This window comes from Stenella coeruleoalba (assembly GCF_951394435.1).
Source record: "Stenella coeruleoalba genome assembly, chromosome: 14".
In the NCBI taxonomy this organism is placed as follows: Eukaryota; Metazoa; Chordata; class Mammalia; order Artiodactyla; family Delphinidae; genus Stenella; species Stenella coeruleoalba.
Genome location: NC_137160.1, coordinates 62,441,840 through 62,459,656, shown reverse-complemented (window position 1 = coordinate 62,459,656; position 17,817 = coordinate 62,441,840). Strand labels below are relative to the sequence as shown.

General features: G+C 41.2%; 2 protein-coding genes across 2 annotated transcripts; one reads left to right on the top strand and one right to left on the bottom strand.

Annotated features, from left to right (window-relative positions):
* Positions 1 to 403: 403 nt before the first annotated feature.
* Positions 404 to 1,266, bottom strand: LOC307196796 (PRELI domain-containing protein 1, mitochondrial-like). The gene has a single exon (XM_079942142.1). The coding sequence runs from the start codon at positions 1,120 to 1,122 to the stop codon at positions 463 to 465; it is 660 nt and encodes a 219-aa protein (XP_079798268.1). The 5' UTR covers positions 1,123 to 1,266; the 3' UTR covers positions 404 to 462.
* Positions 1,267 to 6,406: 5,140 nt separating this feature from the next.
* On the top strand, positions 6,407 to 7,300 carry MC2R (melanocortin 2 receptor; the record flags this gene model as incomplete). Its single annotated transcript, XM_079942999.1, has 1 exon — positions 6,407 to 7,300. One exon carries the CDS (start codon positions 6,407 to 6,409, stop codon positions 7,298 to 7,300), a length of 894 nt encoding a protein of 297 aa, XP_079799125.1.
* Between the last annotated feature and the right edge of the window lie 10,517 nt (positions 7,301 to 17,817).

Below are 17,817 nucleotides of genomic sequence, written 5' to 3'. Positions count from 1 at the left end.
GCATGTGGGATCTGCTGGACCAGGGCTCAAACCCGTGTCCCCTGCGTTGGCAGGTGGATTCTTTTTTTTTTTTTTTTTTGAATTCAACAAGTATTTATTGAGTGCCTGTTATGTGCAAGATTTTGTTTCAGGTACTTGGGACACATCAGAAAATAAAACAAAGGTCCCTGCCCTCATGGAGCTTACAGTCTAGCGTTTATGACCACTTCACCTGGACGTGACCCTGCGCAAGTCACTGTACCTCTATCTTCAGCCACCTGATGCAGGAATAAGCAGGCCCAGCTCAGACATGGGTAACGGCCTGGTGTGCTGGAGAGGCCAAACAACACACCCACCCCCAGCCCACCACCCAGACAGTAGACAGGACTGGAAGCTGACTTTTAATAATAAAGTACAAGGAGGAAAGAGCACAGGGACTGGAGCAAGTGGTCTGCTGTGCTGCGGCCCTAGGGCCTGGGCTGGCTACACAAACTGCTGCTGCTGCTGCTGCTTCTTGGTGGTTGCCTTGCTGGCAAGGTCCTTGGCCTTCTCTGTAGCTGCCAGTGCCATTTCCTTGGCCTTCTCCTTGGCTTCCTTGGCTGTTTCAACAAGGGTTTTGGGAGGGGCCTCACCTTGCAGCTTGGCCAAGATGTATTCAAAACCCTTCATAGTCTTGGTCACGTTGCTTTTGAACGGGGCGAGACCAAATTCCTGGACAGCTCTGGAGACGCCGAACAAGCTAGAGGAGACCCAGGCTTCCGGGCAGATTTCGGTCCAGCCGCTGTTATCAGAGTTCACACGGTAAACACATCGTTCCTCTACCACCATCAGCCGGGCATGGTTGATGTTCCAGGTGAAGGTGGTCATGGTCTGGTTCTGTGGGTCCACAATAGAATCCTCCAGGATGTACACTGAGTGAGCAACATTGGCAGGAAATAGTCGCTCAGCCCAGCGGGGCATCCTGTTCGTCTTGGTCAGGAGTCGCCGGGACAGGAGCTTCTGGTCAGGGGTCACCTCCCAGTGCACTATGTCTTCCGTCAAGACATGTTTGCTATAGGGATTCGGGTACCGCTGCCAGAAGGCAGCGAACACTTGGTCCCAGGAACTCCGGAGCACACTCTGGCCCAGGAAATACTTCACCATTGTCCAGGCCGGGCGGGCTCAGTGCCCGCGCAACATCAGGGGTGCGGAGCCCGGGGGGCACACGGAGACCGGGCTGGAGCTCGACGCTCGGCCGCCAAGCTAGCAGCTCAGTCACTCCAGCGCCGCACCCAAACAGGCGCCACCGCCGCCATGAAGATTTGTCTGCAGGTGGATTCTGAACCACTGTGCCACCAGGGAAGCCCTGGGGTAGTTTCTTAATAGTATTTGAGCATCCATAGTAGTCTATGTCTCCACCAAATTAGAAAACAAATTTATAAACAGTATTACCAAATCAAATATATTTTTACCCTAAAATATGGAAATGAAATCTGTGAGTTCTCCCTTTGAAACAGAAGTGAAACACATATTGCACCATCAACTATGGGAATAGTACATCAACATCTTTGCCTTTTCCATAAGCTGTAGGGTCAGGCAGTGACCCAGAAAGGCAAGCAGTGGAAAGAAAGGACCTAAACATCCTGTCAATTCATGGAACCCACCACCACCTCCAAGTTGAGGAAGGGTGACCGTGTGCTTTCCTGTTCTGAATATTTACTTCTTTACTTGTTCTAACCCACTTTACATGCAATTGGATTCAGCAGAAAGATAAGGAGCGAAAGGGGAGAAGCACAGGATAATCTTTATCTCTAGGCTCAAAATTCCACTAAATATGTTTTCACAGAGCAGTTAAGATGAGGGTCCAACTATATAATAATAAAACGATCAATACAAGAAGAGGATATTACACTCATTAACATATATGCACTCAATATAGAAGCACTTAAATACATAAAATACTAACAGACAAAGGGAGGAACTGATGGGAATACAATAATAGTAGGAGACTTTAACACCCCACTGACATCAATGGACAGATCTTCCAGTCAGAAAATCAGTAAGGCAACAGAGATCCTAAAGGATACAACAGAACAGTTAGACTTAATTGACATCTTCAGGACACTACATCCAAAAAATAAAAACAAAAACAAAAAACAACCATAATACACATTCTTTTCAAGTCCACATGGAACATTCTCTAGGATAGATGACATACTAGGACACAAAAAAGCCTCAACAAATTTAAGAGGCTAGAAATTGTTTCAAGCGTCTTTTCTGACCACACCAGCATGAAACAAGAAATCAACCACAGAAAGAGAAATGAGGAAAAAAAATTACATGGAGACTAAACAACATGCTACCAAAAAACCAATGGGTCAATGATGAAATCAAAGAGGAAATAAAGAAATACCTTGAGACAAATGATAATGGAAACACAACCATACCAAATCTATGGGATGCAGCAAAAGCCGTCCTAAGAGGGAAGCTCATAGCAATACAGGCCTTCCTCAAAAAACAATAAAAATCTAAAATAAACAACTTAAATGACCACCTAAAAGAATTAGAAAAAGAAGAACAAACAAAACCCAAAGTCAGCAGAAGAAATGAAATAATAAATATTGGAGAGGAAATAAATAAGAGATCAAAACAACAGAAAAGATCAATAAAACCAAGAGGTGGTTTTTTGAAAAGATAAACAAAATTGACAAGCCTCTGGCCAGGCTCACCAAGAAGAAAATAGTGGACCCAAATAAACAAGATAACAAATGAAAGAGGAGAAATAACAACAAATATGGCAGAAATACAAAAAAACAAAAAAGAATACTGTGAAGAGTTATATGCCAACAAATTGGACAACCTAGAAGAAATGGACAAGTTTCTAGAAACATACAGCCCACCAAAACTGAATCAAGAAATAGATAATTTGAACAGACCAATAACTAGAAGTGAAATAAAATCTGTAATTAAAAAAAAAAAAACTCCCTGTAGGGCTTCCCTGGTGGCACAGTGGTTGAGAGTCCGCCTGCTGATGCAGGGGACACAGGTTCATGCCCCGGTCCGGGAAGATCCCACATGTTGTGGAGCGGCTGGGCCTGTGAGCCATGGCTGCTGAGCCTGCATGTCCGGAGCCTGTGCTCCGCAGTGGGGGAGGCCACAACAGTGAGAGGCCCGCATAACGCAAAAAAAGAAACCTCCATGTAAACAAAAGTCCAGAGCCAGATGGCTTCACTGGGGAAGCCTACCAAACAAACAAAGAAGAACTTATACTGATCCTTGTCAAACTCTTCCAAAAGACTGAAGAGGAGGGCACCCTCCCAAAGTCATTCTATGAAGCCACCATCACCCTGATACCAAAACCAGACAAAGAGACTACCAAAAAAGAAAATTACAAGCCAATATCTTTGATGAATACAGACACAAAAATCTTCAACAAAATATTAGCAAACTGAATCCAACAACACATAAAAAGGATCATACACCACAATCAAGCTGGATTCATCCCAAGGGTCACAAGGATGGCTCAACACACGCAAATCAATTAATGTGATACACCACATCAACAAAAGACAAAAACCACATGATCATCTCAATAGATGCAGAAAAGGCATTTGATAAAATTCATCATCCATTCATGAGAAAAACTCTTGCCAAAGTGGGTGCAGAGGGTACATACCTCAACATAATAAAAGCTATTTATGACAAACCCACAGCCAACATAATACTCAATGGTGAAAAGCTGAAAGCCTTCCCACCAAATTATGGAACAAGACAAAGATGCTCTCTCTCAGCACTCCTATTCAACATAGTATTGGAAATCCTAGCCACAACAATTAGACAAGAAAAAGAAATTAAAAATATCCAAATTGGAAGGGAAGAGGTAAAATTGTCATTATATGCAGATGACAGGACACTCTGTAAAGAAAACCTAAATACTCCACACAAAAACTATTAGAACTGATAAGTGAATTCAGAAAGGTAGCAGGATACAAGATTAACAAACAGAAATCTGTTGCATTTCTTTACACTAACAATGAAATATCAGAAAGAGAAACTTAAAAAAAATCCCTTTTAAATATGTGTCCAAAATAAAATAAAATAAAATAAAATACCTAGGACTAAACCTGACCAAGGAGGTGAAAGACTTACAAGCTGAGAACTATAAAACATTGATAAAGGAAACTAAAGATGACTCAAAGAAATAGAAAGATATCCCATGCTCCTGAATTGGAAGAATTAGTATTGTTAAAATGGTCATACTACCCAAAGCAATGTACAGATTTAATGCAATCCCTATCAAATTACCCATGACATTTTTCACTGAACTAGAGAAATATTCCTAAAATTTATATGGAACCCCAAAAGACCCAGAATTGCCAAAGCAATCCTGAGGAAAAAGAACAAAGCTTACAGCATAACACTCCCAGACTTCAGACAATGCTATAAAGCTACAGTAATAAAAAATGTGGTATTGGCACAAAAACAGGTATATGAATCCATGGAACAGAATAGAGAGCCTAGAAATAAACTCACACACCTACAGTCAATTAATCTTTGACAAAGGAGAAAACAGTGGAGAAAAGACAGTCTATTTAGCAAGTGGTGTTGGAAAAGCTGGACAGATGCATGTAAATCAATGAAGTTAGAACACACCTTCACACCATACACTAAAATAAACTCAAAAAGGCTTAAAGACTTAAATATAAGACATGACACCATAAAACTCCTAGAAGAGAACATAGGCAAAACATTGTCTGACATAAATTGTAGCAATTCTTTCTTAGATCAGTCTCCTAAGGCAAAAGAAATAAAAGCAAAAATAAACAAATGGGACCTAATTAAACTTACAAGCTTTTGCACAGCAAAGGAAACCATAAACGAAATGAAAAGACAACCTAGAGAATGGGAGAAAATACTTGCAAACAATATGACCAACAAGGGCTTAATTTCAAAAATATACGAACAGGGCTTCCCTGGTGGCTCAGTGGTTAAGAATCCACCTGCCAATGAAGGAGACACAGGTTTAAGCCCTGGTCTGGGAAGATCCCACATGCCGCGGAGCACCTAAGCCCGTGCACCACAACTACTGAAGCCCTCGTGCCCTAGAGCCCGTGCTCTGTAACAAGAGAAGCCACTGCAATGAGAAGCCTGCGCACCACAGCGAAGAGTAGCCCCCGCTCGCCACAACTAGAGAAAGCCCATGTGCAGCAACGAAGACCTAACGCAGCCAAAAAAAAAACTCGAACAGTTCATACAACTAAATAGCAAAAAACCCCCAAACAACTGAATCAAAAAATAGGCAGAAGGCCTAAATAGATATTTCTCCGAAGGAGACATACAGATGGCTGACACGCACATGAAAAAGTGTTCATCGTCACTAATTATTAGAGAAATGCAAACCAAAGTACAATGAGGTGTCACCTAACACCAGTCAGAATGGCCATCATTAAAAAGTCTACAAATAATAAATGCTGGAGAGGGTGTGGAGGAAAGGGAACCCTCCTACACTGTTGGTGGGAATTGGTGCAGCCACTATGGAGAACAGTATGGAGGTTCCTTAAAAAACTAAAAATAGAGTTGCCATATGATCCAGCAGTCCCACTCCTGCACATATATCTGGAAAAGATGAAAGCTCTCATTCAAAAAGATACATGCACCCCAATATTCATAGCAGCACTATTTATAATAGCCAAGACATGGAAGCAACCTAAGTGTCCATCAACAGATGAATGGATAAAAAAGATGTGGTATATATTTACAACGGAATATTACTCAGCCATAAAAAAGAATGAAATAATGTCATTTGCGGCAATGTGGATGGAACTAGAGATTATCATACAAAGTGAAGTAAGTCAGACAGAGGAAGACAAATATGATATCATTTATATGTGGAATCTAAAAACATGATATAAATGAACTTACAAAACAGAAACAGGCTCACAGACATAGAAAAGAAACTTACGGTGACCAAAGGGGAAAGCGGGGAGGAATAAAAGGAGTTTGGGATTAACAGGTATACGTTACTATATAGAAAATAAACAAAAGAGTATGAAAAATAATATATATATACACACATATATATAACTGAATCATTTTGCTGTACACCTGAAACTAACAAAACATTGTAAATCAACTATACTTCAATTAAAAATAAAAATATATTTAGGAAAGATTTTTAAAAAGATGAGGGTCCAGTAAATTGTTTTATTTAAATATTCCACCATTATATTTTGCAGAGGCAATAGAGCTTCCTCAAAGCTAACATGGCTTGTTTTTATTTTGTGATCTATTTTACAACTGATATTCCTACATACACTTTTTTAGGTGACTGTGTGGTTTTCACCTCAGGTCTTCAGCAAGAACTACAGAGAAGAAAAGATTCTGAAGAATCAATCAAATTTTCTGTCAAGTCCCAGTAACATCCCTGTCTTAACCACGTGCAGGAGAGATGAAACACATTATCAACCTGTATGAAAGCATCAACAGTACAGCAAGAAATAATTCAGACTGTCCTCCTGTGGTTTTGCCAGAAGAGATATTTTTCACAATATCCATTGTTGGGGTTTTGGAGAATCTGATGGTCCTTCTGACTGTGATCAAGAATAAGAATCTTCAGTCGCCCATGTACTTTTTCATCTGCAGCTTGGCTATTTCCGATATGCTGGGCAGCCTGTACAAGATCTTGGAAAACATCCTGATCATGTTCAGAAACATGGGTTACCTCGAGCCTCAAGGCAGTTTTGAAACCACAGCAGACGACGTGGTGGACTCCCTGTTCATCCTCTCCCTCCTTGGCTCAATTTGCAGCCTGTCTGTGATCGCCGCTGACCGCTACATCACAATCTTCCACGCTCTGAGGTACCACCGCATCGTGACCCCGCGCCGTGCCCTTGTCGTCCTGATGGTCATCTGGACGTGCTGCATGGGCAGCGGCATCACCATCGTGACCTTTTCCCATCATGTCCCCACGGTGATCGCCTTCACAGCGTTGTTCCCGCTGATGCTGGCCTTCATCCTGTGCCTCTACCTGCACATGTTCCTGCTGGCCCGCTCCCACGCCAGGAGGACCTCCACGCTTCCCAGAGCCAACATGAGAGGGGCTGTCACACTGACTGTTCTGCTCGGGGTCTTCATTTTCTGTTGGGCGCCCTTTGTCCTTCATGTCCTCTTGATGACATTCTGCCCAGCTGACCCCTACTGTGCCTGCTACATGTCCCTCTTCCAGGTGAACGGTGTGTTGATCATGTGTAACGCCGTCATTGACCCCTTCATATATGCTTTCCGGAGCCCAGAGCTCAGGGACGCATTCAAAAAGATGACCTTCTGCAACAGGTACCAGTAGAATTATTGGTCCCTGATTTTAGGAGCCATGGGGAAATACTGTCAAGGGACAGAGTAACGTGACATACCAACAATACTAATGCTCCAACTGTCCTTTCCTTCCCTAAAGCACACGAGGAGAATCTCACTGACTTGTGTTGTAATAGCTCAGTTCCTTGTGCACAGCCTTGCTGTAGGTACAACTTCTATAGCTAGAGAGACAAAATATTTACTAAAAAGAAGGACAAGATACAAAGCACATGCAGCAATACACATATGAGAACTCTGGGCTGAGGAAGAAGTTGTTCTTCTATAGATATCTAGCTAGCCTATCACTGGGGTGGCCTTTCCAAAGTACTAGGACAAGTACTCAGTGTATAAACTACAGGGCCTTTGTAAGCCAAAGGTGCCATTAAGTTGCTGTAGCTGAATTTGCCTGTCCCAGACTGCCACACAGAATCCCTGCTCGCCTGCTTTCCTTCTGCCTGCCTGCTTTCTTGTATGCCATCTCAGATCTTTCTGGAAGCAGGCAGGATGCACATTATAAACGTCAAATAACCAGTGTTGAGTTTCCAATAATAAAGAAACCTTCTCTGTTAGTCTTCTTTGCTAACTCAGTATCCCACTGGCCTTAAAGCATTTTCCTGGTTAAAACTCCTCAAGCTTTAGGAGAATAAATTTCAAAGGAGGAAGTAAAAATTTAATCCATTTGGTTCCTATGTAGGAATAAATAAAGGTCAGAGGAAAATTGTGAAGTTTGTAGAAGATATAATCAATCCTTGTGTATCTGTCCAAACACAGAAGTAAATGAAAAGACGTCCCAAGCCCCAATATGCATTTTGTGGACTAAGTCAAGAGTGTGTGTGTTCACCATGTTTTTGGACTATGGGGGAAACCAAGACCAAAACAATACTTCAAGACAGTGCTATTATTGAGACCCAAGCCAGAGAGTGATGAAAAACACTTAAACTCATTCCACAGATGAGTCTGAGAGGCAGATAACATCACTGGAGAACTTCATCCTACCATCATCCACAGGAAAGATGCCAGATATCGAAAAGCAACATCCCAAGTAGGGTAAAGGAAGCATAAATTGCAAGTTCATATGTTTTTAATAGCTAAAGATAAAGTTTAAAGGGGAAGCAAATTCTGATCCTAAGTCCTTGCTGAGATGGAAGAGAGAAAGAGGCCAGGTCTGCAGGTGCATGGAGCTGAAATGCTCAGGATCCACAGTGAGGGACAGCGTCTTGGGATGAGGCAGTTCTTGGCCCTCAGAGTTTTCCCTGAGCTGCTGAAAGGAGAAGCAAGCCACAAGCAGGACTGCTGGCTGGGTGATGGGTTGGATATTAGGTGTGGGGAGGGACAGGGGCTTAAGAAGCAGAAGAGAAAGCACAGAGTTAAAGGGAAGGCAGCTGTGGGCAGGTGTCCAGAAAGCCTGTGACACAGCTTGAAGGTGAAACCCACAGTGTGTCTTCTGGTCCTCCATTCTCTAGAAATCCTTCTTTGGTCCTTCCCTCTCACCAAATGAATGATGATACCCTTTTTCTCCTCTTATTTCTCTGGCAGAACCTCCAGGACAAAGGCAAAAAGAAGCAAAGATTGAGGGATTCCTTACGCTTTTCTTCACTTTAATAGAAATGCTTTTAAAAATTTCACCAATAAGTTCACTTTTTGAAAATTACCTTTCATCAAGTTAATAATGTTCTTTTTCTGCCTAGTTTCTTAACAGTAATTTTTAATCACTAATCAATGTTGAATTTTATTTAATGCTTTTTCAGCATCTATCAGATGATCAGTTTTTCCTCCTTTAATTTCTTAAGGTGGTATATCACATTAATAGATTTTTAACAGTTGGGCTATCTTTGCAAACTTCAAATGAAGATTGATATGTAGTATACCAACCATGGTCATATTTACAAAGCTAAAATATACTGTTTGACAAACAACTTATTGTGAATTATACTTTTACATATTTGAAATTACCTATAATGATATAATTTAATTTATATTTCATGAATGACCTCTAGTGAATTTTATGAAAAATGAGAACAGTACCAAAAAATACAGATTCAAGATGTGTGGTTTTGAGGGAATTCCCTGGCTGTCTAGTGGTTAGCGCTCAGGGCTTTCCCTGCCAGGGCCTAGGTTCGATCCCCGGTCTGGGAAGTAAGATCCTGCAAGCTGTGCACTGCGGCCAAAAAAATAAACAGATATGTGGGTTCCATAAATATTCCCTTTAAAATAAAGGAGAAGAAATTATACATGGAATATTTAGTTGGCTACTCCTTTACGTATATTTAGTGATTTTTAAAATCTATTTTGTGCAGATCCCTATTTGCTACACATGCAACAGTTTGTAGTTAGAAATTCTCACACTCAGGGTGACAACCTCCCATTGACATTACAATATGATCATTGAAGAAACAGCAAACAACTGTTATTTATTTTGCCAACATGTGTTGTATATTTAAGATCTATTATTTGCAAAGTATTGCTGAAAAAAGAATCCAGTTAACTCCTCTTTGCAAATCTACATGTTTCTTCTTTAAAAATTTTATTTTTATGTATTTTTGGCTGTGTTGGGTCTTTGTTGCTGCACGTGGGCTTTCTCTAGTTGCAGCGAGTGGGGGCTCCTCTTCTTTGCAGTGCGTGGGCTTCTCATTGTGGTGGCTTCTCTTGTTGCGGAGCACGGGCTCCGGGCGCGCGGAGTAGTTGCGGCTTGCTGGCTCTAGAGCGCAGGCTCGGTAGCCGTGGCTCGCGGGCTTAGTTGCTCCGCGGAATGTGGGATCTTTCCGGACCAGGGCTCGAACCCCTGTCCTCTGCGTTGGCAGGTGGATTCTTAACCACTGCGCCACCAGGGAAGCCCTACATACATGTTTCTTTATCCACATAAGTGTAGTCTGTATTACAATTAAAATTTTTGATAGTATGTTAAGAGCCCCTAAATACCTATATACCCTCGTGCAGAGAAAGCACATATTTTGTCACATCCCCTAATGTCTCAGGTCAGACTTCGACCATGTTCCTCAGAACTCTGAAAATAAGGAGGGCAGAGAGCAGGAGGACCCACAAAAGATTAAGAATACCCTTCAGAACAGTGAGTGTCCCTTGTTTCCATTAGGATATTAATAAATGTACCTAATTTAATTTTTTTAAGAAAGTTTTATGTCAGTAGAAGCTGTACTATATCTGAGATAACAAATCCCATGAGCTTAAAATCTGTTAAAAGTCTTCATTTTATCTGTCCCTACTTAATCCTTTTCAATTTTCTACAGGTTCTAGCAGTCTGGAGTTTGTTGAACAAGACTGTGATGTCATACAGACTTTAAGCAGGACCCCTTGCAGCCCTTGCTGAAGAGCGGTGAAACTTTTCTCCTGCTCCCTTTCTCCTGATTCTTTGATGATATCCAACCCAAGAGTGTTGGACACATTGAAAATTGTCCCAATACCAATAAAGCTAAAATGTTGATCAAGTAAATTCATAGAATATGTCTAAAAGTGGCAAGAACTTCCTTTTACAGATAGAAAAGCACAGTCATGAGAGGTAAGAGAACGATTCAAAATTCACGTCATTGAGTTCAAATCCCAGCTCCATGTGTACTATTTGTTTTTGTTTGTTTGTTTTCTTCGGTACGCGGGCCTCTCACTGTTGTGGCCTCTCCCGTTGCGGAGCACAGGCTCCGGACGCGCAGGCTCAGCGGCCATGGCTCACGGGCCCAGCCACTCCACGGCATGTGGGATCTTCCCGGACCGGGGCACGAACCCGTGTCCCCTGAATCGGCAGGCGGACTCTCAACCACTGCGCCACCAGGGAAGCCCTACTTAGATCTTTAATTTCCTTCAGCAATATTTTATAGTTTTAAGTGTACAAAACCTATACTTTTTTGTTAGATTTATTCCTAGGCATTTTATTTTTTTTCTTAAGATCATTTTTGAATTGTTCAGTACTAGCACACAGAAATATTACTGTTTTTTGTACATTGATCATATATTATGTAACTTCGCTGAACTCATAGTTTTTTGATGGAGTTTTTAGAATTTTCTATATATAGTTATCTGCAAGTAAGACAGTTTCACTTATTCTTTTCCAATCTGAACGCCTTTTATTTCTTTTTCTTGCATTACACTGGCTAGAACCTAAGTAGCAAGAGTGAGCATCAGTGCCTTATTCTCAATATTCTTTCAACAAGCATAATGTTATGCTTTTGTAGATGCCTTTTTGATCACAGTGAAGTTTCCCTTCTATCCCAAGTTTGTTGAGAGTTTTATCATGAAGGGATGTTGGATTTAAAATACTTTATCGAAATGTTCACGCTGTTTTCTCCTTTATTCTATTAATAGTGTTATATTGATTTTCAGATATTAAACCTTCCTTGCATTACTGGAATAAATCCTACTTAATCATGGTGTATAATCCTTTTTATATGCTGCTAGATTCTGTTTACTAGTATTTTGTTGAGGATTTTAATCTCTATATTCATAAGAGATATTGGTCTGTACTTTTCTTTTCTTGTGATGTCTTTTCCTGGCTTTGGGTGGTATCAGGGAAATACTGGCCTCAAAGAATGAGCTGGGAAGTATTCCCTCCTCCTCTGTGTTCTTTTTATAAAAAATATTTATTTATTTATTTGGCTGCACCAGATCTTAGTTGCGGCATGCAGGATCTTCGTTGCAGCATGTGGGATCTAGTTCCCTGACCAGGTATCGAACCCAGGCCCCCTGCATTGTGAGCTCAGAGTTTTAACCACTGGACCACCAGGGTAGTCCCTCCTTTGTGTTCTGTAAGAGTTTGTGAAGGACTGGCATTATTTCTTCTTTATATATTTGATAGAAATCACCAGTGAAGTCATCTGGGCCTGAGTTTTTCTTTGTGGAAGATTTTTAAGTATTAATTCAATTTCTTTACTATTCAGATTCTCTAATTCTTCTTGAGTGTTTCAGTATTTGGGGTCCATTTGTCTGATTTGTTGACATAAAATTGTTCATATTATTCCCTTATAATCCATTTATATATTGTAAATTTGATAGTAAGTTCCTTTCATTCCTCATTTTGGTAACTTGTCTTTTATTTCTTGGTCAAGTGTGTCAATTTTGTTGTTTATAAAGGATTTATTTCACTGATATTCTCTATTGTTTCTCTGTTTCCTATTTCATTTATTTTCCCCTCTAATCTTTATTTCCATCCTTCTTACTTTGCGTTTAGTTCTCCCACCCCCTCATTATTTAAGTGGAATCTTAGGTTATTGACTTGAGATCTTTGTTTTCTTTCCCAATATAGGTGTTTACAGCCAAAAATATTCCTCTAAGCAATGCTTTGGCTTCATCCCATACATCCTGATGTGTTCTGATTTTCATTCAGTGCAAAATATTTTCTGATCTCCCTTGTGATTTCTTCTTTGACCTACAAGTTATTAAAATCTTTTTTGGTTTAATTTCCAAATATTTGTGGATTTCCCAAATTTTCTTCTGCTGTTGACTTCTAATTAAATTCTACTGTGGTAGTAAAAATACTTTGTATGGTTTTAATCCTTTTAATTGTATTGATATTAGTTCTATCGTCTATTCTGGAGAATATTTCATGTACACCTAAGAAGAATGTACATTTTGCTGTTGTTGGGCGAAGTGTTCTATAGATGACATTTAGTTTAAGTTGGTTGATAGGGTTGTTCCAAGTCTTCTGTACCCTTGCTGGATCAGGGTTATCTTTTAAAAACATAGAATAAATGACCTCATTCGTATAATCCTCTTGTGGCTTTCTACTGACTTTAGAATAACAGATTTCTCCCACTCCTACCTATCTCTATGCATTCATCATGTACCACTCTCCACTTTGCTCAATTAACTCAATTAGCAAGCTAAAGCTATCCTTGTATTCTGTTATTGATAAGATCCATTATAAAGATACAATTAAAATGGTGTGGTACTGGTACAAGGAAAAACAAACTGATCAGTGAAACAGAATAGAGTCCAGAAACAAATTCACACATATATGATCACCTTTTACATGACAAAGGTGGAAAACTGGTATCGTAAGAGAAGGACGGTTTTTCTCAATAAATAATGCTGGGACAACTGGAAATCCATAAGAGAAAACTTCTACCTTAAATCCTATTAACAAAAATAAATTCAGTAAGATTTCTGATTTAAAAGTGAAAGGTAAAACAAAAAAGATTTTAGAAGAAAACACAGAAGAACATCTTCATGATCTTGGTTGGAATATGCAAAGACTTCTTAAACAAAATGTGCCAACTATAAAGGAGAACATTGGTAAATTGTATATTAAAATTAAGAGCTTCTTTTCACCAAATATATCCTCACAATATGATACATTCCACAAAGGATTCATATCCAGAATAAACATATTTTAAAAACCAACAAGTCAACACAAAAAAGATAGTCTACCCAATATAAAAATGGGCAAAACTTGAACAGATATTTCACAAAGGACAAAGGCCAATAAGCATATGAAAAGTGCTCAATGTCATTAAGAATCAGTAAAATGAAAACTAAAGCCACAATGAGATACCACTATGTGACACTACTGAGTGTTGGTGAAAAGTGGGACAACTGGAACTTGGAAAACCTGTTGGGTAGAGTCCAATAAAGCTTAGCATGATGTCTGTACTATGACCCTGCAATTCTACTCCTAGGCAGAGAGGAGTACCTGTGCCCCAAAGTTCACGGACTAGAATATTTGAAGCAGTGCTATTAATAGTATTTCCCAAACTGGGAATGAACCAAACATCCATTGGATAAATAACGTGGTTTATTCACGCAATGGAATACTATACAGCCATGAAAAAGAACCATGTACAAATACATGCAACAAAAATCTCACACACTGTAGACCAAATAAGCCAGTACAAAAGAATACATACTGTTTGATTCTTTTCATATAACATCCAAAAACAGACAAAAGTAACCTATGCTCTTAGAAGTTGAGATAGCAGTTACCCTTGGGAGGCAGCTACTGTAAGGGAGCGGGAGGGGCTTCTGTATTGTTTGATATGGGTGCTGACCATATGCACGTTTTCCGTTTGCGAAAAACACCAACTTATATATATATATATGTTACTCTTCAATAAAAAGTTAAAACAAAATAATGTGCCTCTGCCTGGATAATCAGCTCAGACTGAAGAGATGATTCCTCTCCGCCATCCTCTTAACTCCTAACTGCCACTCCCAAATGGTGTCAGCCCCTAACAAACTAGATTTGCTCTAGGACTGGCTGCTAAAGGAATAGGCCTACCAAAATGTGAAATCCCAGTTTAAACCTCTGCCTTCCTGCCTATGAATTATTCACTTTTTACCCTCCTCCCTAGTACACTCAAGGGCCCTCCTGCTCTCTCTGCCCCAAATCCTTACTCAGGAGTAAATGCTCCTCTCAGGGAACATTTAAGTAAGTATCAGTTTTGCACCCAAAGGATGGAGCTCCAATAGTTAATGTTTCCAGTTGCAGGTAGCAGATGAGCAAGGAGTCCTTTAGGCCTAACGCCCAGGAGGCATGTAATGTGCAACTGCAGTGCAGGCCCGACCTGGGGGTTATGGGGTGTTCAAATCTTGGCTTTGCCGTGGGCAACTTTGTGTCCTCTCTGTCTCTCGATTTCCTCATCATTAAAACAGGGATAATGGTGCTTACCTCACACAGTTGTTGTAAGGATCACATATAATACATTTAGAAAAGTGACTGACATAAGGGAGGAACTTAGTAAATGTTAGCTGTCAACATGGCTTTACCCAGGGTACACTGTCCCCAAGAACACACGGCCTAGGGTAAGTCTAGGTAGCAGAGGGCTTTGGAGCTCACCCGAGTCTCGCCAGGCAAACCCAGGAGAGTACTCCTGTGTGCCCTATATTTGTTAGGTAGTGCAGTGAGAAGCAGGCACACATGCTCCAGGGCTAAATGGGAACGGAGGAGGAACTGGGAAGGACATGAGGTGGAGAAGAGCTGGCTGTCCCCCAGCCCCACGTATATCTACTAAATAAGTCTATCATTAAATAAATGCATGCATCAGCCACTGTTATCGACTGCCTTCAAAGAAATGCTGTTGTCAGAGGGTGAGAAATGAAGAAACTTCCTATCAGGTGTGTAGCATTTGATGTAACATCGACCAGGGAGGTGGTGATATCATACATCCATGCTTCCTGTTTGACCAAACGGCCATGGGCATTACGGTACAATTGTTACTACAGGGCTGTGGTCCCTGGGTCTGGCCTCTACTTTGAAAACCTGAGGTAGACAACAAAAAGTCACTTCTTATTAATCATGTTCAGTAGCTAGAATATTTACACTGGCAGTACTTCCCCACAGGCAGATTTGCACAAGAAGCCAAATCCTCATTAGGATACGTGAAGACTTATCAAAATAACATAATGCAATAAACTAAGACAGGCTGAATAAATACCCAGAAGAGCTAAAGGGACTGCAGATCTGGACAGCTGACAGCTGACAGCTGACAATGCTTCTGTGGTCTCTCCTCTGCTGATGCACATCACTCCCACCTCCAAGCCCATCTCACTTGTACCCCACCACTCTGCTCTGATGCCCTATAAATACTATTAACGTGAATTCAGGCAGCAATCATACTTCCTCAATTTCCAAGTTTGGGGAGGGGTAGGCTAGGAAACCCTGTACTGATAATCTACCTTTCAGAGTCATCACAAAGATTAGTTAATTTAAGTCACAGTCTCTAATCAATCCTTCTCTCTCTGAAGGCAAATTTCTCTGGGGAGTCACACTGGAGTGGAGGCTTGGTGGCCCAAGTGCACAGTCACCACCCGCAGGTTACGACAACCCCCTTAGAATGCAGTGGGAAACGGCCAGGTTCTCTCTGTGAACACTGGCTACGTGGGGCCCTTGCTTTATTGGATTCCAGGGCCAAAGAGTTCCATTTGTGTGCTCTCAGTTACACCACAACCAGCCAGGTTCCCAGCCCATTCCTCACGATTTCTTTCCACAAATGCTGTAGCTGATTCTCACTTCTACTTTCATCCTCAGAGGACAAACTGAATGGCAGGTCTGAAAATGCCCTTGAGCCACTTCCAAGAGCAGCTTACATCACTGGCTTGACAATGAAAAGCCATCCTACCACTCCTAACAGTTTCCACTAGTCTTGGATAGAAAATCACCAAATATTTAGACTGCAGATGTGTGTGGAATCGTCCCACAAGCTTTTACCCTGGTGATGGCAGTTCTTCTTCAATCACTGCCCAGACACCTAACTGCAGCAGGAGACGTCAGGGAGGAAAAGCAGAGAAGGCAACAAGGCCACCAAAGCTCGAAGGGCAACGGCTGGCGAGCCTCCACACACCCCTCCACACATGCCAGCCCGCTCAGACCGAGAGCCCACTCCAGCTCTCTGTGCACCTTTCTATCCACTAAAGGCCTGGGGACCCCACCTTCCTTTCCTCTTGGTTTTGCCATCACAAATTACTCCATCCTTTGGGGATTCTTCTCTCTCCCAAATTACCCATGGAGTAGGAGAGAGCAGAAGAAGGTTAAAAATATGCCTTATGACTTGCTTAGAATAAACTAAGACCATTACATGAGGACAGTGGTAGGAAATAACAGAGAAGTTTTTCATACTCTACCCAAACTATCACAATACTTTCTGGCACCTCCCCCAGAACTGAAATGAACCTGGGCATGTAACACCAAGAGCTCACCACCCCTACCTCCCCAGCACCAGCACCAGCACCAAACTGCAGCTGGTGAATGGCAGCCACCAGGCAGAACTGCTACTATTTATTTTACCCAATGACTTATGGTGAACCACCACTAAGGCAAATGACCATTTCTGCAAACTGGTAACAGTCTGGAGATGGACAGATGTGGAAGGAATGGAAGTTAGGTAACCTGTGTTGTCCTGCTAGAAGGTCTGCTACTCTAACACCGTGAACAATCAACACACATAAACAAATTAAGAGACTACAGTTTTTTAACAAGTTCTCTGGATAATTACAGAAAGAAATGTCTTTAAAAACCATGCATGAAATAAGTGATTTTTAAAGGAGCATGTATAAATTACTCTGCTTTGCTCTTTAAATTTTTCACTACATATAAAAAACTGGCAAGTTTTCTAAACAGTGATAAATTAAGAAAAACAATTCACACTGGTGTCAGTTTCCGAAGAGTCACACAAGAAGCCAGGGCTGATAACTCTTAAGGGTTCTGAAATGGCACATGCAAATTGTGAATGGGGACGAGACGCCAGACCCACTGTGCCAAGTACAACGTGGTGACAGAGGAGCAGGTACTGGTTGTTTCTGGGCCAAAGGGGGTAACGGACCTACAGCATGCAGCACCCATAACCCAGACCCATCATCAGGGTGAATTCCTACGAAGTCTCTCAGTCAGCTTCCTTTACCACCACGCTGCCGCCCGCTCCCCACCCCGCCACCCCAACTGCAGTTCCATATATAAAGCTGAAGAAAATGTGCAAACAGGTTCACATGGGAGAGGTTCACCAAACATTGAGAAAAGCACCTACGGCATTTTGGTTCAGTAAAGATATGAATTACATCCTTGATAATTAGAAA